The 20,297-nt window shown below is 44.4% G+C and overlaps 3 protein-coding genes across 4 annotated transcripts in view; 1 reads left to right on the top strand and 2 right to left on the bottom strand.

Annotated features, from left to right (window-relative positions):
• LOC310701614 (uncharacterized protein) overlaps positions 1–20,297 on the top strand; it is a 70,612-nt gene that overhangs the window by 2,693 nt on the left and 47,622 nt on the right. The gene's annotated exons all lie outside the window — the stretch shown is intronic.
• LOC310701588 (uncharacterized protein) lies at positions 2,213–6,779 on the bottom strand. 2 transcript variants are annotated; one of them, XM_083492718.1, is made up of 2 exons: positions 6,672–6,779; positions 2,213–4,299 (listed from the first exon to the last, which is right to left on the bottom strand). In XM_083492718.1, exons 1-2 carry the CDS (start codon positions 6,715–6,717, stop codon positions 2,849–2,851), a joined length of 1,497 nt encoding a protein of 498 aa, XP_083348844.1. In that variant the 5' UTR covers positions 6,718–6,779; the 3' UTR covers positions 2,213–2,848. The 2 variants fall into 2 exon arrangements, with proteins under 2 accessions (XP_083348844.1, XP_083348845.1); XM_083492719.1 differs by having other exon boundaries at positions 2,213–4,296; positions 6,672–6,741.
• On the bottom strand, positions 8,316–13,576 carry LOC310701673 (uncharacterized protein). The gene is made up of 2 exons (XM_083492930.1): positions 13,461–13,576; positions 8,316–11,031 (listed from the first exon to the last, which is right to left on the bottom strand). Exons 1-2 carry the CDS (start codon positions 13,504–13,506, stop codon positions 9,749–9,751), a joined length of 1,329 nt encoding a protein of 442 aa, XP_083349056.1. The 5' UTR covers positions 13,507–13,576; the 3' UTR covers positions 8,316–9,748.

Below are 20,297 nucleotides of genomic sequence, written 5' to 3'. Positions count from 1 at the left end.
TCTTTCTATAGCTCTGCTTCTGTTTATCTACCGTTTTCCCATTTAACAAAATTCCACAGGAGGATTAACCCTGGTCAGATGCCAGTAGAAAAAGTAAAAATTATTATCATATTATTTGTAACAATGATTCATTGATTTCCTTAAATACGATTGCCTTCTATGGCGAAACTTACCAGAAGAATAAGGAATCAAAATAACATTTTTTTAAAATAAAAGAATGGAAATGGTTTATTGAATATTTACAGATAAATTGTAAACAGATAAAAACATTGGTAGGATTATTGTAATAACCTGCAGTTTCATATGAGTATATATTTAAAGAAGATGAATAAATGAGCAAATTAAGTTAATTTGGATATGCAGAAGATATTAAAAATAAATTTGAGGAACTGCAGAGAGGGGGAAGAAAGTCAAACCTTGAAATATCAAAATGATTGTAAAATTAGTGAAATGTATTTTACGTGAAAAGTATTTTAAAAATATTTTTACAAAATAATTGATTGCCTGCTAAACCACCGTCTCAAGGCAATTTATACAAAAAATGTTTTAAAAAGCAGTTATATACACAAAGGCAACAAATAAAAATAAGACTAAAACCGTAACAAGTGGACACCCATTATTAAAATCTATTTATCCAGCTGAAAAAGGTCCCAATTCCCTCCCCCCCCGAAAGGGATGCCATTCCACAGAACACAAACAGTGACACTAAAAGCCCCATTCTGGGTGTGTGCTTTGGAGATCTTTGGAACTTGCAGGAGAATCTCTGCTGTATATCTGGGACTGAGCAGAACAGGGACTTGCATGCGAGTACAAACTCCTTGAACTCAGCCCAGTAGCAGATTGGTAGCAAGTGCCAATCCCACTAGCAGGCTGTTCTATGCTGGCAGTAGTTTCCTCCCACAAGCCTGAGGTGGATGGCACTGTGGTCTAAACCACTAAGCCTCTTGAGCTTGCTGATGGCAAGGTTGGCGGTTTGAATCTGTGCGACGGAGTGAGCTCCTGTTGCTCTCTCCCAGCTCTTGCCAACCTAGCAGTTCGAAAGCACGCCAGTGCAAGTAGGTAAATAGGTACCACAGTGGCGGGAAGGCACGAGTTCTGGTTTCCATCACGGTGTTCCATTGCGCCAGAAGCGGTTTAGTCCTGCTAGCCACATGACCCAGAAAGCTGTCTGCGGACAAACACCAGCTCCCTCGGCCTGAAAGCAAGATGAGAGCTACAACCCCATAGTCGCCTTTGATTGGACTTCGTAAAGCTTTTTCTGTTTCATTTTATGATGTACATGAAACAGAGATAGCAGCTATAACTATAGTGATCAGATGGGATTACTATGAGGAATGATATGCATCAAGCCATTGTGTCCGCAATGAAAGCACTGCGTTGACTGGGTTTGATTCATTGACAATAATTTCTGATCAAATCCCACAAGCCTCTGCACCTATGCCCTTTTTCTCTACTGCCATTTCTCTATGTCTGACAAACCTGTATAAGCATTCTAGGACACAGACCAGTTGCTGCACCAGGCATCCTAGGCCAGAAAGTTAATAGGTTACAGTGGTGCCCCGCAAGACGAAATTAATTCGTTCCGCAATTTTTGTTGTCTAACGAATTTTTCGTCTTGCGAAGCACGAAATCCCATAGGAATGCATTGAAAATCAATTAATGCGTTCCTATGGTCAAAAAAAGCCCAAACAAAGCCAAATTTGGTACAACAACAGTTTATTAACTGCTCTTTAAAGTCACATATACTGTAAAGAGCAGTTCGAAAATTTAAGGGAAAATAAATTAACTTTATAAACAAAACATGTCTTTGTTTTTAGTCAAAGAAAAAAAGTCGCGAGACGTTTTCGTCTTGCGAAGCAAGCCCATAGGGGAAATTCGTCTTGCGAGGCAAATCGCGAACGGAAAAACCTTTCGTCTAGCGAGTTTTTTGTCTTGCGAGGCATTCGTCTTGCGGGGCACCACTGTACTTTGATGTAGTTTGTTAATCTTTAGATAGCTCTTAGGGCCAGGAAGAGAGTTCACAAAGAGATGGTGAATACCACCCTTCTTTCCTTTACTGATCTAACTTTGTCCCACATGGGGTTTTTTGAAATGCTCAGAGGAAATCTGATTGGTTCTTACGAACACTGTGTACAAAGTTCTTTTGTGAATAAAACGACCTGGGCCAAGGGGTAGGGAATTATTATACGCACTCCTCCCAGAGTCTTGCTGGTCAATCCACGTGTGTATTTTATTAATCAGAGTCCAATCCTTCCTTGCTTTGGGAACGCTACATATAACAGCAGATGAAAATTAGGATATGAAAAGCAAAACTATAGAATGGGCACCTAGAATTGTACATGGATTCAAACAGCACAGTCCAAGTGAATAATATTGGCATTATCTGATGATCAAGTATATCTCCGGATTTGCCAAGCCTCTGACAACAGTTGTCTATCAGATGATGGTTCTGCTGTATATAGAATCACAGAACTGTAGTTATAAGGGACCCCAAGGGTCATCTAGTCCAACCCCCAGCAATGAAGTAATCTCGGCTAAAGCATCCATAGCAGAAGGCCATCCCACCTCTGCTTAAAAACCTCCAAGGAAGGAGAGCCTGCCACCTCCCGAGGGAGACTGTTCCATTGTCAAAACAGCTCTTACTGTCAGAAAGTTCTTCCACTCCAATAATGGCTGTCCTGGGGTGACCAAAACACAATCATTGGTTTACTCTCTGTAGGAGTTATTTGATATGATTAAAGATCTTCCCACACTCCAACCCTTTCTAAGATGTTTCCCTTGTACGAGTTCTTTATTGTTTAGGAAGGGAGCCCCTGCCACTGAAGTTCTTTCCATACGCCAAAAATTTCTAAGATTTCCTCCCTGTATGAGTTCTTTGATGCGACTTAAGGTGGCTACTCTGACGGAAGCTCCTTCCACACTCCGAACATGTGTACGGTTTCTCCCCTGTATGAGTTCTTTGATGCGACTTAAGGTGGCTACTCCGACTGAAGCTCCTTCCACACGCCGAACATGTATACGGTTTCTCCCCTGTATGAGTTCTTTGATGCGACTTAAGTGAGCTACCCTGACTGAAGCTCATTCCACACTCTGAACATGTATACGGTTTTTCTCCTGTATGAGATCTTTGATGCGAGGTAAGGGCACCATTGTCACTGAAGCTCTTTCCACACTCTGAACATGTATACGGTTTCTGTCCTGTATGAGTTCGTTGATGCAATGTAAGTAAGCTACCACGACTGAAGCTCTTCCCACACTCGAAACATTTATAAGGTTTCTCTCCTGTGTGCAATCTTTGATGCAAGGTAAGGCTGCCACTCTGGCTGAAGCTCTTTCCACACTCCAAACATGTATATCGTTTCTCCCCTGTATGAATTCTTTCATGCGAGGAAAGGTAGTCGATGCGACTGAAGCTCTTGCCACATTCCCAGCATTTATAAGGTTTGCTGCCTCGATGAGTTTGTTGATGTCTAGAAAGCCCATTGCTGCGAGCGAAGCTCATTCCACACTCCAAACACGTATGCGGTTTCTCCCCTGTATGAGTTCTTTGATGCGACTTAAGGGTGCTAATCCGACTGAAGCTCCTTCCACACTCTGAACATGTATACGGTTTCTCCCCTATATGAGTTCTTTGATGCGAGGAAAGGGAACTATTCTGACTGAAGCTCCTTCCACACTCTGAACATGTATACGGTTTCTCCCCTGTATGAGTTCTTTGATGCAACCTAAGGCTGTTACTATAAATAAAGCTCTTTCCGCATTCTGAACATGCATACGGTTTCTCTCCTGTATGAGTTTGTAGATGCAAGGTGAGGGAATAACTTTCACTGAAGCTCTTTCCACACTCCAAACATTTATATGGTTTCTCCCCTGTATGAGTTTGTTGATGTAACATAAGGCTCCTCCTCCAAATAAAGCTCTTTCCACACTCTGAACATGTATACGGTTTCTCTCCTGTATGAGTTCTTTGATGCGACTTAAGGGAGCAACTATGACTGAAGCTCTTTCCACACTCAGAACATATATATGGTTTCTCTCCTGTGTGCACTCTTTGATGTAAAGTAAGAGTTGAGTGACTACCCAATCTCTTTCCACACACGGTGCATTCATGCTTTTTCTCCTCTCTGGCAATTTGGTTTTCACCACCCTGAGACGTACCAGAGTCACCCGCCGGCTTCTGCCTTCGTCTCCCCTCTCGCCTGCTGCCTCCATCTTGAACCCTCAGCTTCCCTTGTTCTTTGGATCCTTTCGGTGACACTTCTGATTGTTCCCCTTCTACCAGCATCCCTTCAACATCTCCTGATGGAATAAAAAGGCAAACTGATGAAATGCTAAAGGAGCGTCTTCACCCCAATCATTCAGTCAGGACACAGAGATCCAGGTTCCAAGGGCCTTGTGGCAGTTCCTTCACTGTGAGAATGGAAGTTACAGGGACCGAGGCGGAGGGCCTTCTTGGTAGTGGTGCCCACCCTGCGGAACGCCCTCCTGTCAGTTGTCAAAAAAAATAACTATGCAACTTTTAGAAGACAATTGGAGGCAGCCATGTAGAGGGAAGTTTTAAATGTTTTATTATGCTTTTATATTTGTTAGAAGCAGCTAGAGTGGATGGGGCAACCCAGTGACATCAGTGGGGTACAAATAATGAAAGTATTAATATGGTATTATTATTTATTGAGTTTATATACCGCCCTATACCCGGAGGACTCAGCGTGGTTCACAGAAAAGATCACATATATAATCAGAATAAAAACAACCCAATAACACTCCCAAAAAAAGAGCCACGTTTGAAGATGACTATAGGATGTCAAAGATATCTAGCAAAAGCCTGGTTAAAAAGGAACATGTTTGCATGCCACCTAAAGGTGTAAACCCCTTCATGGATCACTGCCTTGTCGTGGCGAAGGGGCTTGAATAACTCGGCTATGACCTATGCCATGCAGGGCCACCTAAGACAGACAGGTCAGCCGAGAGTTTAGACTAAATGTGATCCACCTGGAGAAGAAACTGGCAACCCACTCCAGTATTATGCCATGAAAGCTCCATGGACATAAAACAGGAGAAGCTTTGAGAGGAAAGTGAGTTTCCAAGGCATGCTCTGATTCATGGGGAGTATAAGGAAGGCGCCAGGTGAACTTCCCTGGGGAGAGCACAGACAGGGAGCCACTGCAGAGAAGGCCCTGTTCTCGTGTTGCCACCCTCCGGACCACTTGAGGAGGAGGCCCACGAAGGAGGACCTCAGGATCCGGCTAGGTTCATATGGAAAGAAGCAGCCCTTGAAGTATTGTGATCCTGAGCCATGTAAGGCTTTATAGGTCAAAACCAGCACCTTGAATTGAGCCCGGAAACTAATTGCTAGCCAGTGCAGTCGGACCAGGATGGGGGTAATATGCTCAAACCGTCTTACTCCAGTGAGCAACCTGGCTGCTGAATTCTGCACTAGCTGAAGTTTCCAAACTATCTTCAGAGGCAGCCCTACGTATAACACATATCTATATCTAACCTTGAAGTTCCCGGAGCATAGACAATGGTAGATAGGCTATCCTTGTCCACATAGGGGTGTAGCTGGGCTACCAGCCAAAGGTGATGGAAGGCACTCCAGGCCATCTGAGCCTCGAGCAACAGCAAAGGATCCAGGATTACCCCCAAGCTACGAACCTGCTCCTCCAGAGGAAGTGTAACCCCATCAAGAGCAGGCGACCTTCCAGCCATCTGCTCTAGGGAACCACCCACTAACTGAGCCTCACTCTTATCTGGATTGAGCTTCAATTTGTTGGCTTTCATCCAGTCCATTACCGAGGCAAGACACTGGCGGGAGAGGGTGCTCAGGGGTGTTGGGAGTAGTAATAGTAATAGTAATAGTAATAGTATTAGCCTGTCTGTATAAGGCCTCAACCACTCTTGTAATTTTAATGTGAAGTTGCTTGTTTCTCCTTTTTTTCTTATAACGTCTTCTGCCCAGAACTCCTCTTGCAGAAACTGCTGTATTTAACTGAAACACAAATGTTTTAAAATGTGTGTGGTTTGGGGGGGTGTTATTGGGTTGATTTTGTTTATGTTTTGATTATGTACTTTGAGTTTTTATATTGCAATTTTATCCTGTGAACTGCCCTAAGGCCTGTGGGTATAGGGAGGTATACAATTTTAATAAAAAATAATAAAATCAGGCCAGATAAAAATTATTACAAGTTCCAGGTGCAGCCCCAGCAGAAGGTTTCCCAATGCTTAAGGGTTTGCCTTGACCCCAAGCCCTATGGGGAGCCCAAGGAAGGTCCCCTACCTGCAGGGAGAAGAGCAGGAGAAAGATCTGCCCTTCCATTGGGAAAAGATTTCCTATCCCCATACAAAGGGGGAAAGCCCTATAAATGCATTATTTTAGCGGAATTATATACAGAATGCATCCATTGTGGCAAATGTAAATATTTGGGGAAATACCCTTTGCAAAAGCGTGAGCATTAGGCGAGATCTTCACCAAAATGCTGAATAATTTTCAAGAGGTCTTTAAAAATAATAACGTGAAAATCTGGATAAATTGACGACAAAAGGAGACGCAGAAAAAAACTTACATTGAAACGCTTTGCCTAACAGGATTTTTTTTTAATCCGTCCCCACAACTCCCTCCAGCTGCACCCCCAGTCTCTCCCCCAGTTATAATACATAATAATATGACGCACCTCCAGCGCCTCCGCGAGGAAGGACAGCCGCCGCCATGTTCGGCATCTTCCCCCCAAAAGCAAGATAGGAAGCGGAAGCTGCTATTCTCCCGACAGCCTTTTTTCTTCCGCTCTAGGAATCTCAGCTCTGTCGCCGCTGCTCTTAACCGTTTCGGAGCCGAGCGGCAGGAGCCTCTGGGCTTCTCCGGGCAAAGAGCGAGGAGAGGCGCTGGTCTCGCCTCCGGAAAGCCCCGCTGGATCAGCTGCATGGGAGCCCCAGATAGTTTTCTAAACTATTAAAATTTTTTTATTATTTTCAATTTTCAAAATAACATTTTTCCAAATTTGCCATAAATGTCTTCCCCCCGGCCCCCCTAGTTTCCGTCCCCCCTTTATTCTCCTTGTATATAATTATATTTCTCCAATTAATTTCAACTTATTTTTCCCCTCCTAATTCTATTCTTGGTTCATAAATGTTACATCAAACCTGCTAATGTTTTGACGTTTTTACAGATTCTCTAAAGTAGTCTATAAAGTTTTCCCATTCTTGATTGATTTTTTTCTCATCTTGGTGCCTGATCTTTACGGAAAATTTAGCCATTCAAATTTAGCCATAGTCAATCATCTTTCCATTCTTCTTTCTTTGGGACCTTTTCTTCTTTCCACATCTGGCTGCTGTAGTCGCATAAATAAACAGTCTCTTGCTTCCTTGGCAACTCTCCTATTACACCTAGTAAAAAAGCCTCCGCTTTTTTAAACAAATTTAATTTTAAGAATTTTAAAAAGTTCAGTGTATATCATTTCCCAGAAGCCCTTTACTTTTTTACACGTCCACCACATATGAAAACAAAGTTCCTTCCTTATCCTTACATTTCCAGCATAAATTAGATATATTTTTATTCCTTTTCAGCAAGCTTTACTGGAGTCAAATACCATCAGTATATCATCTTCATATCATTTTCTTTTAATGAACTACATGCCGTGAATTTTAAAATCTCTTTCCACAAGTTTTCCTATGATTCAAGTGGTATATTATAACCTGTGTTTTGCCCAGTGTATCATTACAGCTTTAACCTCTTCATCTTTGTCTCCCATTCCAACAGTGGTTTGTACATTCTTGATAACAATTTCTCATTATTTTCTAATAATTCATTTTTGAACTTTGAGAATTCCTTCCCAAAGTCCTTCTCTTTGTCACCTCTGAATATGTCATTTATTTGGCAATATTGTAACCTATCTGTTAACAGAGCTTTTTTATCCTCATATTCTTTACCTTTAATTTGTTTTCTACTTCTGTTAACAGATCTTTGTATGTTGCCCAGTTTCGTGTTTACCTCTTTTTACAGATATGGTTTCTAATGGGGAAAGCCACAAAGGTGTCTTGTTCTCTAATAAATTCTTATATTTGTCCCATACTTGGTGAATTGATTTCCTTATAATGTGGTTCAGGAATCCCTCATGCACCTTTGTTTTCTCATACCAAAATTAAGCATGCTAACTAAATCTATTACCACGTCCTTCCAGATCTGATACTTCAGTATTGTTTACAGTATCCATTAGCCAATACCGTGGGGCCCATTGTGTAAATAATGTATATAAGGCAGATACTGTGGGGGAACATTCATTCCTCCTCACCACTATGAGCTGAATAAAGAGTATGAAATCCACTCTCGACTCCAAGTATATTTCACACCTTATAAACAATAAAAGAACAATTCTGCATTTGTTATCTTTTTCTGTTCTTCCTTTGAAAAAACAAAACGAAACAAGAAATCAGTCCCTGGGGAGAAGATGTTCCATGATGATTAGTAGGCCCTGCTTAGTGAGGCCTTTGCAGGAGACATCCCGGCCTGGTTGTTCTCCACAGCAAAACAAAAGAATTGTGGACCATAAAAAGGTCTGTTTCTTCATTTTAAAAGCACTTTATGTACCATTTATTTTGGTTGTGCATCTCACAAGAGTCGTGGAGCTCTGCTGCCGCCAATTAACCATGTTTTCCAAGTCCTGGGGAGGGACAAGCCCCGCTCTCTGACCCCTGGTCACCTTCCTCTCTGTTTTCAGAGACTTCACATCCACGTTGAAGTGTCTCCTCTGCTCTTCGGGGCTGGAAACTTCCCTCCCCCCCCCCCAAAGGGATAAATGAGATTTTCCAGAAGTTGTACTTTGCACCCAGTGGTCCCAACTCCACCTTCAGAAAAGGGCAACCCAAATTATCGAGGGGATGGAGGAACTCCGCTGTGCAGAAAGGTCGCGGAATTGGGAACTTTTTAGTTTAGAGAAAAAGCAAGTAAGAAGTGACACGATTATAAAATTGTGCATTGTGTGGAGAAAGTAGGTAGAGAAAAGCTTTTTATTTCTCCTAGCGCTAGAATTTGGGGGCGTCACAGGAAGCTGAATGGTGGAAGAGTCAGGATATATAAAAGAAACCCTTCGCACAGTGAGGAATTAAGCTATGGAACTCACTGCCACAAGAGGCAGCAATGGACTGCTGTAATAGAGGATTTGAGGAACCATTAAGGAGTACTCTTTGGGTTCAGTCAGTCAACTGGCTTGTAAACTATGCTGTTTTCAATGTGCATTTTATAGTTGGCTTCACTTAGCAATGTTTTCTTTTGAAATGTTCAAGTTGTTGTTGTTTTTTGTTAACTTTGTGTTAAATATGTATTCTGTAGTCGACCTCCTTTGTAATGTTTTATTTTGAAATATTTTAAGATAATATTTTAGTTTCCTGTTAAATATGTTGCTTTGACTGTATACTTTATATTTGACATTCTTCAGAAATGTTTGATTCTAGATTGTTTTATTGATGTTAAATATGCAATAAACTGCTTTGAGATTTTTTAAAAAAACATCAAGGGGTACAGAAATAATAATAATAATAATAATAATAATAATAATAATAATAATAATAATAAATTAATTTGGGGGGAAGTCTAGATGGCATCAGTGGACCTCACTACTCTCCCTTGTCAGTACTCCCTCTCTCCTTATCCCCCAAACTTGCTGGGCCCAATTTCCCTAATGGCAGAGGGGCTAGCAGCTTGGCTCCCTCTCCTTGCTGCTTCCACACATTTGGAGAGGGCATACACCAAACATTTCTAAGATTTAATCCCTGTATGAGTTCTTTGATGCGACTTAAGGGAGCTACTCTGACTGAAGCTTTTTCCACACTCTAAACATGTATATGGTTTCTCTCCTGTATGAGTTCGTTGATGCAACGTACGGGAGCTACTACACCGGAAGCTCCTTCCACACTCAGAACATGTATACGGTTTCTCTCCTGTATGAGTTCGTTGATGCAATGTGAGTTGGCTACCACGACTGAAGCTCTTGCCACACTCCAAACATTTATAAGGTTTCTCTCCCGTGTGCAATCTTTGATGCAAGGTAAGGCTGGAACTGTGGCTGAAGCTCTTTCCACACTCCAAACATGTATATCGTTTCCCCCCTATATGAACTCTTTCATGTGAGGAAAGGTTGTCAATGCGACTGAAGCTCTTGCCACATTCCCAGCATTTATAAGGTTTGCTGCCTCGATGAGTTTGTTGATGTCTAGTAAGCCCATTGCTGCGAGCAAAGCTCTTTCCACACTCCAAACATGTATGCGGTTTCTCCCCTGTATGAGTTCTTTGATGCGACTTAAGGGTGCTACTCTGACTGAAGCTCCTTCTACACTCTGAACATGTATACGGTTTTTCCCCTGTATGAGATCTTTGATGCGAGGTAAGGGCACCATTGTCACTGAAACTCTTTCCACACTCTGAACATGTATACGGTTTCTCCCCTGTATGAGTTCTTTGATGCAAGGTAAGGGCACCACAGTGACTGTAGCTCTTTCCACACTCTGAACATTTATAAGGTTTCTCTCCTGTATGAGTTCGTAGATGCAAGGTGAGGGAACTACTTTGACTGTAGCTCTTTCCACACTCCAAGCATTTATACGGTTTCTCCCCTGTATGAGTTCGTTGATGCAACATAAGACTGTTACTCCAAATAAAGCTCTTTCCACACTCTGAACATGTATACGGTTTCTCCCCTGTATGAGTTCTTTGATGCCTAGTAAGCTGGCCACATTGACTGAAGCTCTTTCCACACTCGGAACATGTAAATGGTTTCTCTCCTGTATGTACTCTTTGATGTAAAGTAAGAGCTGAGCGACGACCAAATCTCTTTCCACACACTGTGCATTCATGCTTTTTCTCCTCTCTGGGGATTTGGTTTTCACCATCCTGAGACATACAAGAGTCACCCTCCGGCTTCTGCTTTCGTCTCCCCTCTCGCCTGCTGCCTCCATCTTGAACCCTCAGCTTCCTTTGCTCTTTTGATCCTTTTGGTGACATTTCTGATTGTTCCCCTTCTGCCAGCATCCCTTCAACATCTCCTGATAGAATAAAAAGGCAAACTGATGAAATGCTAAAGGAGTGTCTTCACCCCAATCATTCAGTCAGGACACAGAGATCCAGGTCCCAGGGCCTTGTGGCAGTTCCCTCACTGTGAGAAGGGAAGTTACAGGGAACGAGGCAGAGGGCCTTCTTGGTAGTGGTGCCCACCCAGTGGAACGCCCTCTTGTGAGATGTCAGATAAATAACTATACAAATTTTAGAAGACATCTGAAGGCAGCCATGTAGAGGGAAGTTTTTTTATGTTTTTTATGCTTTTATATTTGTTAGAAGCCAGCTAGAGTGGCTAGGGCAACCCAGTCAGATCCGTGGGGGTACAAATAATGAAAGCATTAATATGGGATTATTATTTATTGATATGGGATTATTATTTATTGAGTTCATATACTGCCCTATACCCGGAGGACTCAGCATGGTTCACAGAAAATATCACATCATATATAATCAGAATAAAACCCAACCCAATAACACCCCCCCAAAAAAGAGCCACGTTTGAAAAAAACTATAGGATGTCAAACATATCAAGCAAAAGCCTGGTTAAAAAGGAACATGTTTGCATGGTACCTAAAGATGTATAACCCTTCATGGATCACTGCCTTGTCGTGGCAAAAGGGCTTGACTAAATCAGAGAAGGTATGACCTATGCGGTGCAGGGCCACCCAAGACAGACAGGTCAGCCGAGAGTTTAGACTAAATGTGATCCACCTGGAGAAGAAACTGGCAACCCACTCCAGTATTATGCCATGAAAGCTCCATGGACTAAAAAAAGGAGAAGCTTCGAGAGGAAAGTGAGTTTCCAAGGCATGCTCTGATTCATGGGGTCACGGAGAGTCGGACACTACTAAGACGACTAAACAACACCAAAGGTGTATAAGGAAGGCGCCAGGCGAACTTCCCTGGGGAGAGCATTCCACAGACAGGGAGCCACTGCAGAGAAGGCCCTGTTCTCGTGTTGCCACCCTCCGGACCACTTGAGGAGGAAGCCCATGAAGGAGGACCTCAGGATACGGCTAGGTTCATATGGAAAGAAGCAGCCCTTGAAGTATTGAGGTGGTACTTGAAGTATTGTGATCCTGAGCCATTTAAGGCTTTATAGGTCAATACCAGCACCTTGAATTGAGCCCGGAAACTAATTGATAGCAACCTGGCTGCTGAATTCTGCATTGGCTGAATTTTCCAAATTGTCTTCGGAGCCAGCCCTACGTATAACGCATATCTATATCTAACGCTGAAGTTCCCGGAGCATAGACAACGGTAGATAGGCTATCCTTGTCCACATAGGGGTGTAGCTGGGCTACCAGCCAAAGGTGATGAAAGGCACTCCAGGCCATCTGAGCCTCGAGCAACAGCAAAGGACCCAGGAGAACCCCCAAGCTACGAACCTGCTCCTTCAGAGGAAGTGTAACCCCATCAATTGCAGGCGACCTTCCAGCCATCTGCTCTAGGGAAGCACCCACTAACTGAGCCTCACTCTTATCTGGATTGAGCTTCAATTTGTTGGCTCTCATCCAGTCCATTACTGAGGCAAGACACTGGCGGGAGAGGGTGCTCAGGGATATTAGTAGTAGTAGTAGTAGTAGTAGTAGTAGTAGTAGCATTAGCCTGTCTTAAGTAAGGCCTCAGCCACGCTTGGAATTTTAATGTGGACTTGAAGTTGCTCGTTTTCATTTTTTAAAAACCTCTTCTGCCCAGAACTCCTCTTGCAGAAACTGCTGTATTTAATTGAAACACAAATGTTTTAAAATGTGTGTGGTTTTGGGGGGGCGTTATTGGGTTGATTTTGTTTATGTTTTGATTATGTACTTTGAGTTTTTATATTGCAATTTTATCCTGTGAACTGCCCTAAGGCCTGTGGATACAGGGAGGTATACGATTTTAATAAATTATAATAAAAACAGGCCGGATAAAAATGATTACAAGTTCCAGGGGGGAGCCCCTGAAGAAGGTTTCCCAATGCTTAAGGGTTTGCCTTGACCCCAAGCCCTATGGGGAGCCCAAGGAAGGTCCCCCACCTGCAGGGAGGAGAGCAGAAGAAAGATCTGCCCTTCCATTGGGAAAAGATGTCCTACCCCCATACAAAGGGGGAAAGACCTATAAATGCATTATTTTAGCGGAATTATATACAGAATACATTAATTATGGCAAATGTAAATATTTGGGGAAATACCCTTTGCAAAAGCGTGAGCATTAGGCGAAATCTGCACCAAAATGCTGACCAATTTTCAAGAGGTCTTTAAAAATAATAACGTGAAAATCTGGATAAATTGACGACGAGAAAAAGGAGACACAGAAAAAAAACTTACATTGAAACGCTTTGCCTAGTAGGGGTTTTTTTAATCCCTCCCCACAACTCCCTCCAGCAGCACTCCCAGTCTCTCCCCCAGTTATAATGCATAATAATATGACGCACCTCCAGCGCCTCCGCGAGGAAAGACAGCCGCCGCCATGTTCGGCATCTTCCCCGGGGAAGCTCCTATTTTCCCGACAGCCTTTTTTTCCTCCGCTCTAGGAATCTCAGCTCTCTGTCGCCGCTGCTCTTAACCGTTTCGGAGCCGAGCGGCAGGAGCCTCTGGGCTTCTCCGGGCAAAGAGCGAGGAGAGGCGCTGGTCTCGCCTCCGGAAAGCCCCGCTGGATCAGCTGCACGGGCGCCCCAAATAGTTTTCTAAATTATTTTAAAAATATCTATATTTTTTATTTTCAATTTTCAAAATATCATTTTTCCAAATTTGCCATAAATGTCTTCCCCCCTGGCCCCCCTAGTTTCCGCCCCCCCTTTATTCTCCTTGCATATAATTATATTTCTCCAATTAATTTCAACTTCTTTTCCCCCTCCTAATTCTATTCTTAGTTCAAACCTGCCAATGTTTTGACGTGTTTACAGTGTTCTCTAAAATAGTCTATAAAGTTTTCCCATTCTAGATTGAATTTTTTCTCATCTTGGTGCCTGATCTTCACGGAAAGTTTAGCCATTTCGGCAGTCAGTCATCTTAGTTATCCATTCTTCTTTCGTTGGGACCTTTTAATCTTTCCACACCTGTTTCTTCTGCTTCTTAATCTCTTCCTTTATGCCTATCAGTTCTGAAGACATTACTGAATGAAAGCATCATATAGCATTTTGTGTTTAACCATGTAGTAAATAATAATAATAATAATAATAATAATAATAATAATAATAATAATAATAATAATAATAATAATAATAATATTTGTATACCCCACCCATCTGGCTGAGTTTCCCCAGCCACTCTGGGTGGCTTCCAATCGAATGTTAAAAACAATACAGCATTAAATATTAAAAACTTCCCTAAACAGGGCTGCCTTCAGATGTCTTTTAAAGATAAGATAGCTACTTATTGCCTTCACATCTGAAGGGTGGGCGTTCCACAGGGTGGGCGCCACTACCGAGAAGGCCCTTTGTCTGGTTCCCTGTAACCTCACTTCTCGCAACGAGGGAACTGCCAGAAAGAATAAATGAGCATCTCCGACCCCATCATGCTGCTGCTGCTGCTCTGAGTGAGTGCTGGGAGGACCGCTCCCTTTCCTGCCAACTCCATCTGGCCTAGGGAGTGGGGCCTGCACTCACCGCCACAGTTGAGAGGCCTGAGCAGCTCCCTGCAGCAAGTGACAAAATGGTTTTAAATGTTTTAAGTGCTTTTAATTTGCTGCACTTTAAATTGTTGTTGTTGTTGTTTTAATAATATTCTATAATTTTATTGTTTTATTTCTGCTTGGGTTTGGAGAAGTATTTAGTCAGGGTGGGGAGTAATTTAATTTTAGCACTATTGTTTCTTGCTTTGCTTTTTTATTATTCTGTTAAGTTATTATATAGTTTGTATTTTGCCTTTTAAGGGGAAGGGTCAGGGCTGCCTGGGAGTGGGCCTCAGCCAATAGAATGGCTGGGGCAGGTTCCACAGGGGGGAATGTATTGGGACACCCGATCTCAGTGATCACGGGCAGGAGGAGGAGTTACGCTAAGACCAGACCATGTCATTACCGAGGAGGCAGGGTTAGTCGTTGTTTGAGGACTATCCCTGCCTCCAGGTCTGGTCCTGACTGGAAGGATACTGGAATCAGCAAGGGAAACCCACATGACCTGAAAGTGTTGCTGTGCAATGCCAGGTCAATGATGAATAAAACCACTGCCATCCACGACTTGATTGTGCATGGAGTATTTGACCTGGCATGTGTGACAGAGACCTGGTTGGATGAAGCAGATGGGCCTGTCCTTGCCGCTGCTTGCCCACCAGGTTTCTCTTACGCATAGCAACCCAGGTCAGGTGGGCGGGGAGGGGGGGTTGCAGTGATTTTTAGGAAGTCATTAGTCTGCACCAGGCGTCCTATTGGGAAGACCCAGTTCTCTGAGTGCATGTTCTGGAAGTTGGGCAATAGGGGCTGTACAGGATTCCTATTGGTGTACCAACCTCCCCGCTGCACCAAGGATTCCCTGCCCGAGCTGCTTCAGGTCGTGGCGGATGATCTCCTCGAGACACCTAGCTTGGTTGTCCTGGGGGATTTTAACATCCATACCGACACGACCTTACAAGGCGCCGCTCGGGACTTCGTGGAAAGCATGGCCTCCATGGGGCTGTCCCTGAATAAGTTTGGCCCAACTCATAGCCGCGGACATGCCTTAGACTTGGTGTTTACCTCTACGGATGTTGGTGATCTGACACTAACTAAAAGCAAAACAAAAGAAGTGCCATGGTCAGATTATTTCAGGTGCAACTGGACTTCTCCGCGACCTTTCCCCTCTGCAGGGAGGTGGGACCGATTCAGATGGTCCGCCCCCACCACTTAATAGATCCAACTGGTTTCCAGAGAGTGGTAGGGGATGTTTTATCCCAAGTTGATGGCCTCTCAGCTGATTCCCTGGTGGCCCGCTGGAATGCGGAGTTAACCAAGGCTATTGACTATCTGGCTCCGAAGCGCCCTCTCCGATTGCATGGAGCGCGGACAGCCCTGTGGTTTTCCCGGGGCTGAGGGCGATGAAACAATCGTTGAGACGGCTAGAGCGCCGGTGGCGGAAAACTCACTCTGAATCAGACTGGACATGGGCTAGAGCTCAACGTCGAGCCTACCCAGTGGCAATGGTGACGGCGAAGAGGGCCTTCTTCACAGCCTCCATTGCATCTGCAGAAAACAGCAGCAGGAGACTTTTTCAGGTGGTTCACAATCTATCGGAACCACCTGCACCACCGGGGCCTGGTAGGGACCCCAAGATCTCCTGCAATGCTTTTGCAAAGTTTTTTTGCAGATAAAGTCGCTCAGATTCAGAAGGAGGTAGATTCCACCGTGGGAGCAGGGCCAGGGCGGGAGAGTGCTAGAGTTCTGTCTAGTCCTGTTATATGGGATCAATTCCAATCTGTTACCTCTGAGGATGTGGACAGGCTGCTTGGACAAGTGAAACCGACCACCTGTCTCCTTGATCCTTGCCCATCCTGGCTGATAAAAGCGAGCCGGGAAGGGCTGGGCAATGGGCTCTGCGGGTGGTGAATGCTTCCCTCTGTGAGGGAGCCTTCCCAGACCCGCTGAAAGAGGCCGTTCTTAAACCGCTTCTTAAGAAAAACATCTTTAGACCCAGCCAATTTGGCTAACTATTGCCCAGTCTCAAATTTAACATTCTTGGGCAAGGTGATTGAGCGGGTGGTTGCCGAACAATTCCAAGCACGCCTGGAGGATGCGGACCATTTGGATCCCTTCCAATCGGGATTCAGGCCTCACCATGGGACTAAAACTGCCTTGGTTGTGCTGGTTGATGATCTCCGGCGGGCTAGGGACAAAGGTGAGAGCTGTTTCCTAGTTCTGCTGGATCTCTCAGCGGCCTTTGACACCATTGAGCATAACATCCTTCTGGACCGTCTTGAGGGGCTGGGAGCTGGGGGCACTGTTATACGGTGGCTCCGCTCCTTCCTCCTGGGCCATGTTCAGAAAGTGGTGGTGGGGGATGAGTGTTCAGACCCCTGGGCTCTCACTTGTGGGGTGCCTCAGGGTTTCGTCCTCTCCCCCATGCTTTTTAATATCTATATGAAGCCGCTGGGAGAGATCATAAGGGGGTTTGGGCTGGGTGTTCATCAGTATGCAGATGACACCCAGCTCTACCTCTCCTTTAAATCAGAACCAGTGAAGGCCGTGAAGGTCCTGTGTGAGTGCCTGGAGGCAGTTGGAGGATAACTATGCTTTCCTCTGCTTAAGAAATTTCTTGACGCTAAGACCCGTTTGAGAGTGGAAAGTTTCTCCAAGCAAAATTACCAGGTTTGTCCTTGTTTTCCTGCTCATTGTTTGGAGAGAAACAGACCGCAAGCCGGGTTCGGACATCCCAGTAAGTCAGACTCTGGTGTCTTTTCAATGGAGCAATGTCAGAAATCCGGGAGCAGCCGAAAGGTGTTACCGTATCTTAGCAGTGTATATACCTTGGGGCTTCCAGTTCACACGAAGCCATCACTTAAAAAAAATAAATGATTTTTATTTGATTTTACAAATTCATTCACACTCAAAATAACAAATAATAAAAATCATACAAGATTCTTCTGAATCTCAAGACCTCCCTCCTCCCCTCCATGGGTTCTTTAATTAACTTTTTCAACTGCATACTATAAATCCTAATTTTTCAGTCCTCCATTATATCCAAAGTCTATGTAACATTACAGTGGTGCCTCGCAAGACGAAATTAATTCGTTCCGCAAGTCTCTTCGTCTTGCGGTTTTTTCGTCTTGCGATGCACGGTTTCCCATAGGAATGCATTGAAAATCAATTAATGCGTTCCTAGGGAAACCGCCTTCAGACCAGGTCCGGGGACAGTCTGTCCCCGGACCTCTTCTGAAGGCTGGGGGGGGGGGGGACAAGGGCTTTTCTTCCCACCCCCAGCATTTTAAAAAACCCCGGGACAGCGGAGGACTTCTCCGCTGTCCGGGCGATCTTAAAATGCTGGCGGGCGGCATTTTAAAATCGCCCCGGGACAGCGGAGGACTTCTCCGCTGTCCGGGGCGATTTAAAAGCCCCTGGGAAGGCAGGCAGGGGGGACAAAGACTTTCGCCCCCCGCCCGCCTTCAGAAGGTGTTCCTGCCCCCCCCCCGGCTTCACAGCACTGCTCCGAAGCTCGGCGGTGGGGGCAGGTGTTCCCGCCCCCCCCCCCCGCTTCGGGGCAGCGTTCCGAAGCGGGGTGGCTGGGGCAGGTGTTCCCGCCCCCCCGCCCGGCTTCGGAGAAGCGATCTCCCTGCAGCCGCTTGCTTCAAAAGCTGCCCCCGATCTCTTTTGAATCAAGCGGCTGCGGAGAGAAGCGATCTCCCTGCAGCCGCTTGTTTCAAAAGAGGTCCGGGACCTCTTTTGAAGCAAGCGGCTGCGGAGAGAAGCGATCTCCCTGCAGCCGCTTGCTTCAAAAGCTGCCCCCGATCTCTTTTGAAGCAAGCGGCTGCGGAGAGAAGCGATCTCCCCGCCGCCCCTTGCTTCAAAAGAGAAGACCCGCTGTCCCCGGGGCAAGCTTCGTTTTGCGAAGCAAGCCCACAGGGAAATTCGTCTTGCGAGGCAACTCGAAAACGAAAAAACCTTTCGTTTTGCGAGTTTTTCGTCTCGCGAGGCGTTCGTCTTGCGGGGTACCACTGTACAAGAGTTATTTAAGACCTGCCAAAGAATTCAAATATTTACAGCAGTCTGCCAAATATGATATAAATTTCTCCCATTCTTTGTTGAAGTTTGATCTTCCTGGTTTCTGATTTTCCCAGTCATTCTTGCCATCTCTCCATAATCCAGTAGTTTGCCTGCCAGTCCACCCTGGTAGGGATTTTATCGTTTTTCCAACTTCGGGCAGGCAGCTTCCTTGCAGCTGTTGCTGCATACATTAACAGTCTTTTCAAAAAGGCTTCTGTTGTTGTTTTTTAACAAACATTATTTTAAACAGTTTCCCCCCAAATTCATTATATATCATTTCCCATATTTCCTTTGTTACTCTACAGTTCCACCACACATGGTAAAAGGTGTCTTCCTTTTCTTTACATTTCCAGCAAATATTTGAACTTGTCCTGTACATTTTTGCTAATTTACCCAGGAGTTAAATACAAGCTGTACATCATTTTCATATAATTTTATTTTGATGTATAAGGTAAAGGGACCCCTGACCATTAGGTCCAGTCGTGGCCAACTCTGGGGTTGCGGCGCTCATCTGACTTTACTGTCCAAGGGAGCCGGCGTACAGCTTCCGGGTCATGTGGCCAGCATGACTAAGCTGCTTCTGGCGAACCAGAGCAGCACACGGAAACGCTGTTTACCTTCCTCCCGGAGTGGTACCTATTTATCTACTTGCACTTTGACGTGCTTTTGAACTGCTAGGTTGGCAGGAGCAGGGACTCACCCCGTTGTGGGGATTCGAACCGCCAACCTTCTGATCGGCAAGCCCTAGGCTCTGTGGTTTAACCCACACCGCCACGCGCATCCCTATTTTAATGTATAACACGCTGTAAATTTCAAATCCCCTCTCCATAATTTTTCCCATGCTGGAAATGGAAAAATCACTTATTTTAACTGTGGTTTAACATGGCATGTGAACCTCACCAATGTCACTGAAGCACCAATCTGTTGCAAAATGTAAGTGAAAGTAGAATTATGGGTGATGTTTCACCTTAATTGGAATATTTACAATAACGCATATTTACGACTGGGTGGTCTACGGAAACTGAGCACAGAGCCACACCATTGAAAGCATATCCAATGCATATTTAAAGCAATTTCTTCCAAATTCTCAGAATTTGGAATTCTCAGAACTATGGTTCCCCCACCACAGAACTATAATTTGCAGTACCCTTAATGTTGTTGTTATATTTATATCCCACTTTCCCCCCACAAGAGGGTACTTTCTTCCATATGTGGGAGTTATGTAAGGTAGCAAAAGCTTTCTGATAAATGATTTATAATGAGCTGAAAAAAATGTTGAAGATAACTTTTGTTAAAAATACACAGAAGCTTTACTTTTAGGAAAGGTACCCAAAGAACAGAAAATATACCGTATTTTTCGCTCTATAACACGCTCCAACCATAACACGCACATAGTTTTTAGAGGAGGAAAACAAGAAAAAAAAATTCTAAATGAAACAGTGGATGTATGATTTTTGTGGTTCATGCTGTGGCCACAGACATGTGATCTGACGGTGAGTTTGGGGTAGCCCAGTGCAAAAATCCTGAGGATCCATGTGGATCCGTGCTTTGTAACCACGTTTTTGCACCCCTGCGGCCCCAGGCAACAGTGGGTGCGTGATTT

The sequence above is a fragment of the Podarcis liolepis genome, assembly GCF_965112155.1.
Source record: "Podarcis liolepis genome assembly, chromosome: 2".
Lineage (NCBI taxonomy): Eukaryota > Metazoa > Chordata > Lepidosauria > Squamata > Lacertidae > Podarcis > Podarcis liolepis.
This window is presented reverse-complemented; position numbering and strand designations above follow the sequence as displayed.

Excerpts from the sequence above, each read along its gene's own strand:
- LOC310701588 (XM_083492718.1), bottom strand. The coding sequence starts at position 6,717 with ATGCCGAACATGGCGGCGGCTGTCCTTCCTCGCGGAGGCGCTGGAG. Across the intron at positions 4,300-6,671 it reads TCCTCGCGGAGGCGCTGGAG|GAGATGTTGAAGGGATGCTG; the intron begins GTGCGTCATATT and ends TTATTCCATCAG.
- LOC310701673 (XM_083492930.1), bottom strand. The coding sequence starts at position 13,506 with ATGCCGAACATGGCGGCGGCTGTCTTTCCTCGCGGAGGCGCTGGAG. Across the intron at positions 11,032-13,460 it reads TCCTCGCGGAGGCGCTGGAG|GAGATGTTGAAGGGATGCTG; the intron begins GTGCGTCATATT and ends TTATTCTATCAG.